Here is a 14,204-nt window from a genome sequence, read left to right as displayed (position 1 = left end):
AGGGAGCCTGATTCCTCCAGCTCCATTTTTCTTTCTCAAGATTGCTATGGCTATTTGGGGTCTTTTGTGTTTCCATACAAATTGTACAATTTTTTGTTCTAGTTGTGTGAAAAATGCCATTGGCAGTTTGATAGGGATTGCATTGAATCTGTAGATTGCTTTGGGTCTTATAGTCATTTTCACAATGTTGATTCTTCCAATCCAAGAACATAGTATATCTCTCCATCTGTTTGTATCATCTTTAATTTCTTTCATCAGTGTCTTATAGTTTTCTGCATACAGGTTTTTGTCTCCTTAGGTGGGTTTATTCCTAGGTATTTTATTCTTTTTGTTGCAATGGTAAATGGGAGTGTTTCCTTAATTTCTCTTTCAGACTTTTCATCATTAGTGTATAGGAATGCAAGAGATTTCTGTGCATTAATTTTGTATCCTGCTACTCTACCAAATTCATTGATTAGCTCTAGTAGTTTTCTGGTAGCATCTTTAGGATTCTGTATGTATAGTATCATGTCATCTGCAAACAGTGACAGCTTTACTTCTTCTTTTCCGATTTGGATTCCTTTTATTTCTTTTTCTTTTCTGATTGCTGTGGCTAAAACTTCCAAAACTATGTTGAATAATAGCAGTGAGAGTGGGCAACTTTGTCTTGTTCCTGATCTTAGAGGAAATGGTTTCAGTTTTTCACCATTGAGAATGATGTTGGCTGTGGGTTCATGTGATATTTTTTTAATAAGGAAAACTGGAAGCAGTGTAAACATTTGTCAATAGAAGGACATTACAAAACATCCTATGCAATCATTAAAAAGATTGAAGTTGATAAGTATGTACTCATATGGAATGATGTGCATGATTTGTTACCAGAAAAAAGTATTGTTAAATGATATTAATATTTTGTTTTATTATTCCAATTATACTTTCCATAATAATTATCTCTGAGAAATGGTATTATAAGAGACTTTTTAGTATTTATCAGTCTTACAATTCCTAGAATAGCGTATTGTTTCTTTGATCAAAAAAGTAATAATGAAAAAAAATTCTGGCAATTTCCCATGCCTTCTCCATGATTATGTATCTATTTTCATAGGAAAGACAAATGAACACAAAATTAAGTTTACCTATGCAGTGAACTGGTAATTGTATTGTGTATGTATATGTTAACCCTAAGCACAGATCTACAAGTTGTTTTATTTTATACCCTGCCTGTTTCCAAAGGAATTAATGTACCTTTTCCCCAAGCTAAAGAACCAGTTCAGTATATTCAAAATAGCATATGCACTAGATGAACTCAGTAAACACTTGCTCAAGTAACAATCGTCTTTAAGAAATTTGTTTTGTGTGTTTGTTCGGAAATTTGGGGCACTCTAAAGTATAGGGCCCAGGGTTGAGCTACTCTTGCCGGGGATTAAGGGTGGTAGTGAACAGTTGCTCAGACACGTGCGTGGCTTCTTACCCACACTATAAGCTCCTTATGGGAAAACAACTTGACTTCTTTAAAAATTAGCCTTCTCTCTTCAATTGTGAGTCTAGCTCTTCAGAAACAAGAAGTGAATATAGTGCCGCTCCTTGAAGGAATAACGATACGAATTTTAAAAGTGACAAGTTGAATAATGTTATTACTGAGAAAATCATGGTGAAGAAAATCCATTTGTAGATAAGCTTCTTAAGGAGGGCTGGGATGGAAAAGCAGACACCCAGAGGAGCTTTGTTACCGCGTTCATTCTCTCGCATCACCTTGTGCTTTATTTAACTTTGTGGCATCTATCACAAAAACAGTATAATTATTTACTTCTGAAAAATCACACAAACTATATGAACTCAGTAAATACCCAGATTGCAGGTCACGAGTCTGTGTGTCTGTCCTCCCACCACCTTTCTTGAAGTCATCAAGGAGAATTTCTGGAAGCCTCCAAATGTTTTGAAAAGACTCATTGTTCTGTTTTTAAGTTCAGATAAAGGCATCAATTTATTACACTTCGCAGCTTTCCTTATATTTGACAGCCTACTGTTTAAGACTATATGGGCATTTTGCATTTGAAAGAAGCTAAGGGACTCAAAACCTGGCTGGGGCTTATAAACACTTGGTTGGCTTCTACATATAGATCATTGTATGTGCTTAGGTGAAGCATGCAAACATACACACAAAATCACCTCCTACGTGTCCTCACAAAGGGTACACACAATGTGTTATATAGAAACTGATATTTTTGAGTACATTTGACATCCAAACTAACCTCGTCAGATTGGGAGATACCTTTTACATGTCCATTTTTTCACTATTTGTTGACTACCTACTGTACCAAAGCACTGTGCCAGGTGCCGTAGGGATGTAGGGATGAGTAAGATGCAGCCTTGAGAAGCTTGTTGTACCAGGAAATAAGCTACTGTTATTAGAAACAGAATCTTTAAAATAGCTCATTTATTTCCCTAGTAGAGGATTGCCATCTGTTTGCTCACTGGCCAGAGCCTTGCAAAATTTCCGTTGTAGCACCACAGAGAGAAAAGTAATTTGAATTGGATTTACCTTCAAAATTGACCAGGATCAAGACTTTGAACTTGATCCAGTTTTCTTCTCATGTATACTTGAAAAAAAAAAAAATCAACTTCAGAATTATAAGGTAAAAACTATGATAATTGCATTGGATTGTACTTATGATTGTTAGTTTTAAAGAGGTACAGAAAATGCTGAGTTGATTGGCAAACTATTAATGTTAGATATAATTCTGTGATGATGTTTGCTTCATACAATCCGGTTTTACCAAAACATATTTATTCACTTAAAGAATTTCTTTTTGCTTAATATTTTTCTTCTCTTTTGCAGGAGTTTCTTTTATCAGAAGATTATAACAAGATGACTCCTGTGAAAAACTATCAAGGTAGGAACAAGAGCAGTGTTTTCATCGTCTTAGACTGTGAAATGCTTCTCAATGGCTTCCACTGCCACAAGAGAGGACTTAACTTTACAGTAGTCAGCGGGAACAAAACAGCACCTCTTTGTGGTGAATATTATCCCCGTTTTTGAATTAAGAAGCAGAGGCCCAAAGAGGTTGGGCGTGTGGTCTTGTTACTGGTAAAGTGTGAAGCCAGCCGAGGTCAGTGTGACTCCAGAACGCACAGCCTTTGTCCTTTGTCTGCCCGCTCCACCCCACTGCCTGGAAACCCTGTGGCAGACTTGGAGAGTGGGGTCCAGGGTTGGCTTTCCATGGAGCTCATTTCATTTTTGGTTAAATATTTTAAAAGGCTGAAAGTGTTCATGTTGTCTAAGGGAAGGAATTCAGGTTTTATTGTGTCTTCAACATTGACAGTGTACTGTAAGCCCTTTATATAGTATAGATCGGGAGCAGTTTTCACTGAGGATTTTTTTCATCCAGGCCAATGTCAGGGGTCAGAACATTAGAGGTAGACGTCATTTCATCCAAATCTCGTGACCTCATTCATGATCATCCAGCCTCTCCTCTGATACCCTTCAAAGACATAGCAGCCCCTCCTGATTTTGGAAAATTCTAAGCATTGAGTTCTTTATTTCTAGATTTTGAGCCAAAATTCATTTCCCTATGGATTTATTCTTTAATTTTTTTTCACATATCACTTAGCCAGTATTTATTGAGTACCTACTGTGTTCCAATAACTGAGAATTATAATAGTGAACAAGACATGCATAGTATCTATGCATCCCCCATGAAAATAGATGCAAAAAAATCTACACAAAATTTCAGCAGATCAAATTCAGCAATATATAAAAAGGTAAGTACATCACAACCAAATGAGGTTTATTCCCAAAAGAAATGAAAGCAGGGACAGAGATTTTTATACCCTTATGCATAGCAGCATTATTCACAATAGCCAAAAAGTGGAAACAACCTAAATGTTCATGTATGAATGAATGGATAAACAAAATGTAGTATATCAATACAGCGAATTCTTATTTGGCCATAAAAAGGGAATGAAGTACTGATACCTGCTACAATGTGGATGAATCTTGAAAACATGCTAAGTGAAAGAAACTAGACACAAAAAACCATACATTGTATGATTACAGTTATATGAAATGTCAAGAATAGGAGAATCCATAGAGACAGAAAGTAAATTAGTGGTTACCCAGGGATGGGGAAGGGGGAATTGGGGGTATGGGTTTCTTTTTGAGGTGATGGAACTGTTCTGGAAATAGTACATTTTCTATGATGATTGCACAGCATTGTGAATATACTAAAGATCTGTGAATTATATACTCTTAACATGGTTTAAATGGTGAATTTTATATTATGTGAACTTTATCTCAATTAACATTTTTTAAAAGGTCAGTGATACCAAAACCAGGCAAAGACATTACAAGAAAGGAAAACTACAACCCAATATCTCTCATGAGCTTAGATGTAAAAATCTTCAAAAAAATACTAGCAAATCCAACAATGTATGAAAAGAATTATACACGATGACCAAGTGGGGTTTATTCCAGATATGCAAAGCTGGTTCAACGTTTGAAAATCAGTGTAATCCATCACATCAAAAGACTAAAGAAGAAAAATCATATGATCATATTAATTGATGCAGAAGAAGCATTTGATAAAATCTGACACCCATTCATGATAAAAACTCTCAGCAAATTACAAATAGAGGGGAACTTCCTCAACTTGAGAGAGAAACATCTATAAAAAACTATAGCTAACATCATACAGTTGACCCTTGAATAATGCGGGGGTAAAGGGTACCAACCCTCCCCACAGTGGATAATCCATGTATAATTTATAGTTGGGCCTCTGTGTCCGCGGTTCTTCCGTATCGCGGTTCCTCCACATCCGCGGATTCAACCAACCTCGGATCGTGTAGTACTGTAGTATTTACTGTTGAAAAACATCTGCGTATAAGTGGACCCACACGTTCAAATGTGCATTGTTCAAGAGTCAACTGTACTTAATTGTGAGAAACTGGATGCTTCCTCCCTAAGATCAAGATCATGGCTCCTATTTAAGAAGTGCAGCCAGGCTTCAAGCCCAGGTTCCTGAAGCTTAACAATACATATGTATCTTCAAAGGGTTTCTTTTCGAATAAGAAAATTCTGTCACCTTAGAAAGAGTATGTGCTTTGACTTTTAGGGTTTGTTTTTTGTTTGTTTTTGTTTGTCTTTTCAGTAGTCATAGGTGGCCTGACAGAGAAAGAGAACCAACTTTGGCAGAGAGACTAGGGTTTTAATTCTAGCCTCACCACTCATTGATTATGTAGCTTTGAGCAAGTCACGTAACATTTTTGAGCCTCCGTCTCCTCCTCTGGCAGCTCAGAGGGCTGTAAACCCCCTTATCTTCTGGGCTACTGTCATCCCCTTGGACTTACAAGGTAACAGAAAGAAGATCAAAGGCCCCTTCATGAGAAAAGGGAGCGAAGCGCTGGGGACCACTTTCTGCCTGCAATAGACGTGGGTACAGTTGAAAGTGAACCATTAGAGAGTTCGATTTATTCCACCATTGGTGGAACTTAAATTGGGCATTTGATGATACAGACATGACAAGATCTTCAGAAGTTTCTCCAGGAAGTCCCATCTTTTAGTTTAAGACAACGTTTTGATCTTGATGGTGGCCGATTCTCTGAAAGGCAGATACTGTGTAGAGTTGTTAACAGTATTATTGTTTCTATACCCCTTCTAAATCCCTTTAGATTCTCCAAGCTTCAAATATCGGATCTTAAAACATCAGGCATTTGGTGAAATGTCTGTCCCGGAGGTATTCACTATGGTTCTGACTGTATTGTTTGGTAACCAGTCTAGAAGCGCCATCTTGGCAAGGCCGGGTTGTGTCTGTAAAAGGAGGAAACCACCCAGCTTTGCAGAGTCATTACAACGACTAAGTAAGACAGTATCTTTAAGTACCTGGCCCTTGTTAGACACTCAGAAATTGGCAGTGATGCTGTTATTGCTGATAGAGCTGCATTGATCCATCCATGTCCAATCCCATTTTCATGATCCAAATGGGAAGCTGATGTCTTCTCTGTCACCTCGTCACACACAGGATGAGTCTCCTCTCGCCCACCAGGCTGCCAGCTCCTGGGCACAGAGCCCAGTGGGTCCAAGTTCCGGGATATCAATCTTTGTTTATTCCAGTCAGCTCTGTTCAGTGGCCGTGGACCCCCTATACCTCTCCCCCTGGAACTGTGTAAGAGGAAGAAAGCGAATATTTTACTGATTTTATTTGGTAATTGAGAAGCCATGAGACCTTGGCCAAACTACTCAACTCGATCGTGCCTCAGTTTGCCCACATGTAAAGTAGGGAGATGGAGTAGATGACATGAATAATTCTTCTAACTCTGAAATTGTGTGACGCAGTACTTCCGTGATGGTGTTGTCCTTGTATATAAGCAACCCTGGGAAATTTGCTCTCATTATCTCATTATGTATGCTTTGACGTAAGGGATATTCCATTCTTTTTAATATGGCACTTGGGAATAATTCTGCCCTCCTCTCCAAGCTCCAAGCATTTGATTTCTCACAGAAAATTCATCTAGAACTTTGTTGTGGGTTTAAAAGCCAGCCTTCATCAAAAGGAGAACAGTAATGCTCTTTGCTTTTTTTTAAAGCTTAAATAAACAGACGCCAGTGAGTTTATTAGCAGAACATTGTTCCTAATGTGTTTCGTAGTCACACTGATCTGCCTTTCTCTAGTCCAGCAGTTCTAACATGTCTGAGAGAGGTGGTCCAGGCCCTTTGGGTGTTAGGAAAATTTTCTTTTCTTTTTTTTTTTTAAATTAATTAATTAATTTATTTATTTATTTTTGGGCCACGCCACGTGGCATGTGGGATCTTAATTCCCCAACCAGGGATCGAAGCCACACCCCCTGCATTGGAAGCATGGAATCTTAACCACGGGACCGCCAGGGAAAATTTTCCCGGGAAAATTTTCTTACGGAAACGCGGATGTGGTCTTCTCCAGGGGCATGCCTGTCCCCCTGATGAGAACCACTGCTCTAGCCCTTGTTTGTAATGGTTATCTACTGTTCAGCTTACTCTGGGGTGCGGAGGAGAGAATGATGCACCTCTGTGGACCATGCTTTACCGGCCTCTCTTAGGATGCTTTATGGGTTGTTTTCTTGTCTCTTGGCTTTTAGCGCATCAGAGCAGAGTGACGATGATCCTGTTTGTCCTGGAGCTGGAGTGGGTCCTGAGCACGGGACAGGACAAGCAGTTTGCCTGGCACTGCTCTGAGAGTGGGCAACGCCTGGGAGGTTATCGCACCAGTGCTGTGGCCTCAGGCCTGCAGTATCCTTTGCTGGACAAAATCCCTTGGTGGGAACTTAGCTGTTGACTTCTTTCTTTCATGAACATTTTGGGTATGTGCAACTTGAAAGTTTCTTGTTTTATTTGCTAGCTGCCCTACTGATTAAGATGCTTGTAAACTTTCCTAACACATAAATCATCAAGGGTCCTCGCGTAGGTGGAGTAAAGTAATTTCACCTGAAATAAGTTACTGCCGAGCAGGTTGTGGGTCTGCTGTGATACAAAGTCTGACATCTAGACAGTACACAGCCCAGATTTGTGAGCCTCAGCTGTCAGAAAGAATTATGGAACATGGAGATAAAACCGTCACTGAAATACAGTCTTTTGTTTTTGAACAGAAATAGTTTACACATAGGTATTAAGGTTGGGAACATTCCCGTTTTGGTGCCTGGCAGAAGAACCACAGGATTCCTATTCATTTTAAGAATATTTATTGAGAGGCCGCCATGCCGGGACCAGAGTAGGCTGACTGGGATCTACGCAGTAATGCTACGCACGGTCTTTGTTCCAGGTACCAGACTTTTCCAGGATGTGTAGAACGATATTAACTCTTATCTCTCAAGTCTCCAGGGTCCATGTGTGAACAGCTGCCAATGCTGGGTAATCCTCACATCCAGCCCCCTGGGCTCCAGTGAACACAGGCCTGACAAGTGAGAAGCCTGTATTGGTGATGCCACCACTGTAAGGAGTAAAGGGCCCTGAGTTTCTTCTTTAAAAAGCGTAGAATCTCTCCACCTTCTGACAGATGAGGAAATAGTTATAAACAGATCACTTGTCTGCAAAAACAGGATGAAACAGTAAGACTTGCTTTCAGATTTTCATCTAGTATTTATATGCCTGTTTAGTGATTTGCAACCATCTGACAAAGTATTGCACCTTGCTGTTGCCTTGAAGACATGTGGCAGTAGTTGTGTGTGTGTGTGTGTGTGTGTGTGTGTGTGTGTGTGTGTGTGTTTAGGCTAATGTCACTCTTATTTTCCAACTGGAAGGGCAAGGTGAAGAAACTGAGAATGGCCATATGGAAGGCTGTAAAAGTGGCATGTTACCAAGAAGACCAGAAGCAAGGGTGACAAGGAATGGAAATCAAGATCAACTTATCTTTGAGAGGGTGGTTAAAGAAAGAAACTCCAAAGTTTACTTTCTAAAAGCCAGTTCAGACAAGCATAATTCTTGAATCGAAATACATGAACACTCTCCTGCCAATAGATGAATGATTTCTTGTAGTGTTAGAATTGGATCTCCCTTAGAGATCATCCATCCAATTTCTCATTTACAGGTGAGCCAGCTGAAGCCCAGAGAGGGTCACGTGCCTATCTGCAGCCACCCAGCTGGTATGTAGGAAAATCACCACCAGAACCCAGGTCTTCTGCCTTGGACTGCTGGTTTTTCCCATTATACTGCATTATCCCTCTGAGAACAGAACTAATGGCATCAGTAAAATTTGTTCTTAACATGCTGGCTTCTATATCACTAGCCAAGCCTAGTGATGTATCTTCTGTATCACCTAACCAAACCAAGGAGTATAGAAAAAAATACAGATCTTGCCCTTAAGAAGTTTACTTTTTAAACGATCTGAAAATGAAAACAAAAATCAAAAACCCCCACAAATACACAGAATTAAACTTGTTCTGACTCTTATAGTCTTTGACTCCTCTCTTCCGGCATCTCCAAAAGTCATCTTCATTTTTCGACTCTTCTTGCCATGTGGTTTACCAAGCAGAAAAAAATCATGTGATTGGCTATCAGAAACTTTTGTGTGTAGTGAAAGCCTCAGGCTTCCTTCCCCAGTGCAAATTACCATCCAGCCGAACCTTGCTATTAAGGTGGAAGGCAGCTGCAATACTGCAGACAGAGAGGCCCTTCCAGAAGACGCCCTCACCTCTACCCTCTCTGCCTCCTTAGCTCCAATTCTGGAGCCACAGTGCCGGCCCTTGCACCTGGGAGCATCTGTCTGCCTGGTATTTTCCCAGTGCCGCATGCTGATGCATAACAGCACTGCTTTTGCAGCCGAGACCCACGCAACTTTCCCAAGGCTGCAGGGTTTTTTCTGGGAGCTGCCTGATGCATAGATTGTTAACAGGCAACCCATACAGCGTTGGGGTTCACGTTAAAATCCAGTTTTTAAACATGCTTTTTTCATGGGACCCCTCCTCCATCACCTCACCCCTCCTCTTCTTTCTGCCACCTTCTGTACTTACCGGTTTTCGGTTTTTTGGTTTTTTTGGTTTTTCAGTTTTTTAGTGATAAGGAAAGGAAGAAGATCTGTTAAAATGACATAAAATGTTCAGAATAATATTATGACCCCTATTTCTCTTCATAGTGGGCACTGGTGGTGTACATAAGAGTTTTCTACAGACGGATTAATTCTCTCCCATCTACACCTCAAATAGTCAAGCCAACAAGTGATAGAATAAGTCAGATTGACATCACCCTTTTTCCTCTTCTTTCAGGCCTCTTAGCAGAGAAGTAAATAAGCAATGAAAGTAACCAAAATTCAAGTAGAGAAATAAAGGATGACAGAGACTGACTAGTTCACAAGTTGAATTATCAATTTCGGAATCACCTCAAAATCTTTGTTGCTTTGGCTAAAGATCTGATGCTTCAAATATTAAGTGAACTATCATGTTAACAACAACAACAGTAATGAGGAAGTGAAGGTGAGGAAAAAGAAGAGAATATCTTACATTTGCAGTCCCTGAGAGTTTACATAGTGCTTCTACATAATGTTACTTTGTTCACTATCAAAACATAAAGACCGGGCTTCCCTGGTGGCGCAGTGGTTGAGAATCTGCCTGCCAATGCAGGGGACACGGGTTCGAGCCCTGGTCTGGGAAGATCCCACATGCCGTGGAGCAACTGGGCCCGTGAGCCCCAACTGCTGAGCCTGCGCGTCTGGAGCCTGTGCCCCGCAACGGGAGGGGCCGCGATAGTGAGAGGCCCGCGCACTGCGATGAAGAGTGGCCCCCGCTTGCCGCAACTAGAGAAAGCCCTCGCACGAAACGAAGACCCAACACAGCTAAAAATAAATAAATAAATAAAGTAGCTATTAACTTAAAAAAAAAAAAATAAAGACCTAATTCTCAATTTTCACGTATAGAAAAGCCTCAAAGACTATACAAATCAATTTTCACTGCAAAGTAAAGGAGCTGTTACAGTGGAGGATTACCAGACTGAATGTCAATATTATGACATAGTATGAGTGTGTTTCGTGTTTGGTAATTGCAATCATTGTTGCTTGTGTTGTGGTCATCCATGTACAATGCTTGGTGTCAGTGTATTTGTCTCTTGTAAAAGTAAAATACAGTGTGTGTGTGTGAAAAAAAAAGAAAAGCCTCAGAGAGGCTCAAAAAGATTAAGAAACCTTCTCGAGGTCACATGACTGTTACCTGGCAGAACCAGGATTAGAACTTGGGTATTAAAATCTTTGAGCTAGCCCTCTGCACAACTAGATATAGCAGAACGGAGGTATTTCCCAAAGGTCCCATGGCAGGTTGATGTAGGAAATAGAACTGTTTTCCTTCCCCACTTCAATTGCTGGTCTTTATTTTTGTGGATACTTTACCTAGCCTCACCTTTCAGTCTGTCATTTGACCAAGTTTTGGTCACATTTTTCATGCTTCCACAAAACTAATTCAGGTACTCTTCATTTTAAGAAATTATTCCTGTTGGAGATATTTCCAAGATGTCACCCTATATAGTCAAATGCCTTTCCACCAAGCATTCTCTTCTATCTATTCCTATTCGTGGAAAGAGTACTGAAAAGCTATTAAGATTATCCTGATTTTCATATTTCCTCATATCATACTAAATGCCAATCACTCTGGCTTTGAGCATTATTATAAACTCTTAGGGTTTTGTTTTTTAATAATATATTCAGTATATTTCAGTAAATTGCCCCCCCTTTTTTTTGACGCTCATATTGTCCCATCTTTGGCCAGTAAGAGCCACATCGTATTTGCTCCTATGTCTTTTTGATACAGCCCCACTAGCCTTTGATAGCGTCTTTGCTTTTTGACACGACATGTCTTAAGCTCATCTGGTACCTTCCTGTCCCAGTGCCGGAATCAGCCATTTCTCTTAGTGAGGAATAGTATTCAGAGACAGCTAGCAAATATATGTATGTGTATTTTAAAAAAGAAAATAAATGATTAGTTCACATAATATTTCTAATTCAAATTTAACATTATAGAGTTTTTACTTCATTTTTGTACTTGATTCTTTTGGGCTAAAAACCTTTGTTCCTAAACATCAGCATAATTCCTTATTTGCTTTATCCCATGGTATATTTAAGTTGTTTTAAATAGTAATAGCAATATTATAATAGCAAGACTACTGAATAAGATTTTAGATTTTTTTTGCAGCTTTCTTTGTCCTGAGAATATATTCTACCAAGAATGTATAGTCAAAATGCTGTGTTTTAAAGTCACTTGAAATAATTCTTTTAACTCTGTGGTTATATCAGCAAGTTGACAGTAGGTTTATTCACTTTACTTTGTTGTCAATTTAGGGGATTTAAAAAAATTTATGAGTATTTTTCACATGTAACATAATTATAAGATTCCATAATGGAAACAATGTAATGAGAGAGAAGTCTCACTACCACCCCTGTCCCCTCAGCTTATTTCTCACTTTTCCATTGGCAGCCATTTTTGATCAATCTTGATTTATCAAAGTGCTTCCTTTTGTAAATATAAGCACACACACACACTTATATTTATGTTTCCCTCTTTCTTACACGAAGGTAGTGTAGCATATAAACTTTCATAAACCTTGGCTTTCCCCCCCCACACTTAATAATTTATCCTGGAGGGACTTCCCTGGGGGTCCAGTGGTTAGGACTCGGTGCTTCCAGTGCAGGGGGTGCAGGTTCTATCCCTGGTTGGGGAACTAAGATCGCACACACCGTGGGGTGCAGCCAAAATTTTTTAAAAATAATAATAAATATAAAGTTAACAGAAGGCTATTAAGGCTGTAACATCTAAGTCTCTATTTAAAAAATATATATATATAAAATAATATATCCTGGAAATTACTCCATGTCAAATTTCCCAGCTGTGTAGTATTCTTTTGCATGGATGTATCATAGTTAATAAGTCCTCTTTTGATGGACTTTTGGGTTGTTTTCAAACTTTAGCTCTTACTGTAATACGGAGTGAATAGCTTCAGGCATGTGTCAATTTGTATTTTGGCCATTGTGCCTCTGGGTTAGATGTCTACAAGTAGGATTGCTAGGCATTACCAACCAGGGAAGCTCACTAGAGACTCAGGGCCTTGGGTAGTTACTGGAGACTGACTGGTCACACAGGCACCCTCTTCCGGCATGTACCGAAATTCCAGACTCCCATAAGGAGGACTTCCCTGGTGGTCCAGTGCCTAAGATTCCGTGCTTCCACTGCAGGGGGCACGGTTTCGATCCCTGGTCAGGGAACTAAGATTCCCACATGCCACGTGGCGTGACCAAAAGAAAAAAAAAAGAAAACCAGACTCCCAGAAGGAAAGCAGGTGTTTGGCATAAACCATATTGTTTGTACAGTTAAGGCACAGTCAGCCACTTTTGTCTGTTAATGGTGGGAACCCTCCTGAAATCCAAGTTCCCAGACGCCATGCCAATCTTGTAATAGCAGTCTTTCAAAGGATAGCCTGCTAGGTTAATTTTTTTTTTTTTTTTTTTTTGCAAAGCACCATTGTCATTTCTTGAACTATCCATTCATGTATCTTGCCTGTTTTTTATTAGGTTTGTAATCTTCTTGATTGCTGTTTTTATATTAGGTATTCGGGCCTTTTGTGACATCAGTTGCAAATATTTTTTCCAATTTGTTGTGCTTTGCTTATGGCATTTGTTTGTTGTTTGTGTATTTGAGTCGTAGCTTTTTCCACTCCAAGGTTATAAAAGAACTCTCCCATCTAGAACTTACATTTTTCATTTTTTACATTGGAGTTCATCCTGGTATAAAGTGAAGTACAAATCCTGTTTTAGTTTTCCAAATGACTGGTTCAGTTTGTGCCAACTTTTCTTTTTGCCCTTCTTTTCCTTATTCATTTGAAAAGCCACCTTTATCAGATATGTACTAAACTTCTGCATGCTTTTGGGCCTATTTCTAGACTTTCTTTTCTGTTCCATTGGTCTGTTTGTCTATTTAAGCACCACACTTTCAATTAAAGAGACTTTAAAACATGTTTTAATATCTGGTAGGGCTAACCTCCCCCATCACAATACCGTATTACTCTCATTTTCAGAGTATTCCTGGCTGTTCTTGCTTATTTATTTTTCTATGTGAACTTTAGAATGAACATACCTAACTGTAGGAAAAAAAAACACATGTTGATACTTTTATAGGGATTATATTAAATTCATAAATTCATGTTGTGAAAATTGACATGTTTATCATGTTGAGTCTTACCATCCAGTAAGTAATGTCTTTCATTTTGTTATGTCCACTTTTTGTGTCTTTCAGCATTATATTCAAGTTCTCCTCCCGTGAGATTTGCACATTTCTTTGACATTTATGCTTTTTCTGGTGTGTGTGTGGAGAGAGGGGGGTAAACCATCCACTCACTTTTGAGAAACGATCCTTAATGCTTACATGATAGATTTGATGTTGAAACCCGGCATGTGTTTATTGGTGACCACTCAGGCCAAGTAACCATCCTCAAACTGGAGCAAGAAAACTGCACCCTGGTCACAACATTCAGAGGACATACAGGTGGGATTGAAAGCAGACCCTCCATGTGCTGCTCTCACAGTGACCTATCGCCTGCTGCATGTTCTGATGTTCACATGATGTGGTGTGAAAGTGATGAGGTACAATCTGGGCTTGTGCAAAGATACACGTGATACGTGTGACTGATTTCAGAATGGTTCAGTAAGATACAATGTCAGAAATTTTCTCCATCAGTCAAACAAAAGAGCAAACAGTCTATTTCAAAAATGGTGGTGATTTGGTCT

General features: G+C 39.3%; 1 protein-coding gene across 5 annotated transcripts in view; it reads left to right on the top strand.

The window, feature by feature from the left end:
- The window catches only part of WDFY2 (WD repeat and FYVE domain containing 2), a 171,802-nt gene that overhangs the window by 117,654 nt on the left and 39,944 nt on the right, over positions 1 to 14,204 (top strand). For all 5 annotated transcript variants that reach the window (XM_068526395.1, XM_068526398.1, XM_068526399.1 and 2 more), the window contains exons 4-6: positions 2,819 to 2,873; positions 7,090 to 7,240; positions 13,850 to 13,962. In XM_068526395.1, coding sequence (XP_068382496.1) covers positions 2,819 to 2,873; positions 7,090 to 7,240; positions 13,850 to 13,962 — 319 coding nt within the window. The remainder of the gene's footprint in view (positions 1 to 2,818; positions 2,874 to 7,089; positions 7,241 to 13,849; positions 13,963 to 14,204) is intronic.

This window comes from Eschrichtius robustus, chromosome 18 (genome assembly GCF_028021215.1).
Source record: "Eschrichtius robustus isolate mEscRob2 chromosome 18, mEscRob2.pri, whole genome shotgun sequence".
Classification (NCBI taxonomy): Eukaryota; Metazoa; Chordata; class Mammalia; order Artiodactyla; family Eschrichtiidae; genus Eschrichtius; species Eschrichtius robustus.
Note: the sequence above shows the minus strand (reverse complement) of the source record. Positions and strands in the feature narration are given on the sequence as shown.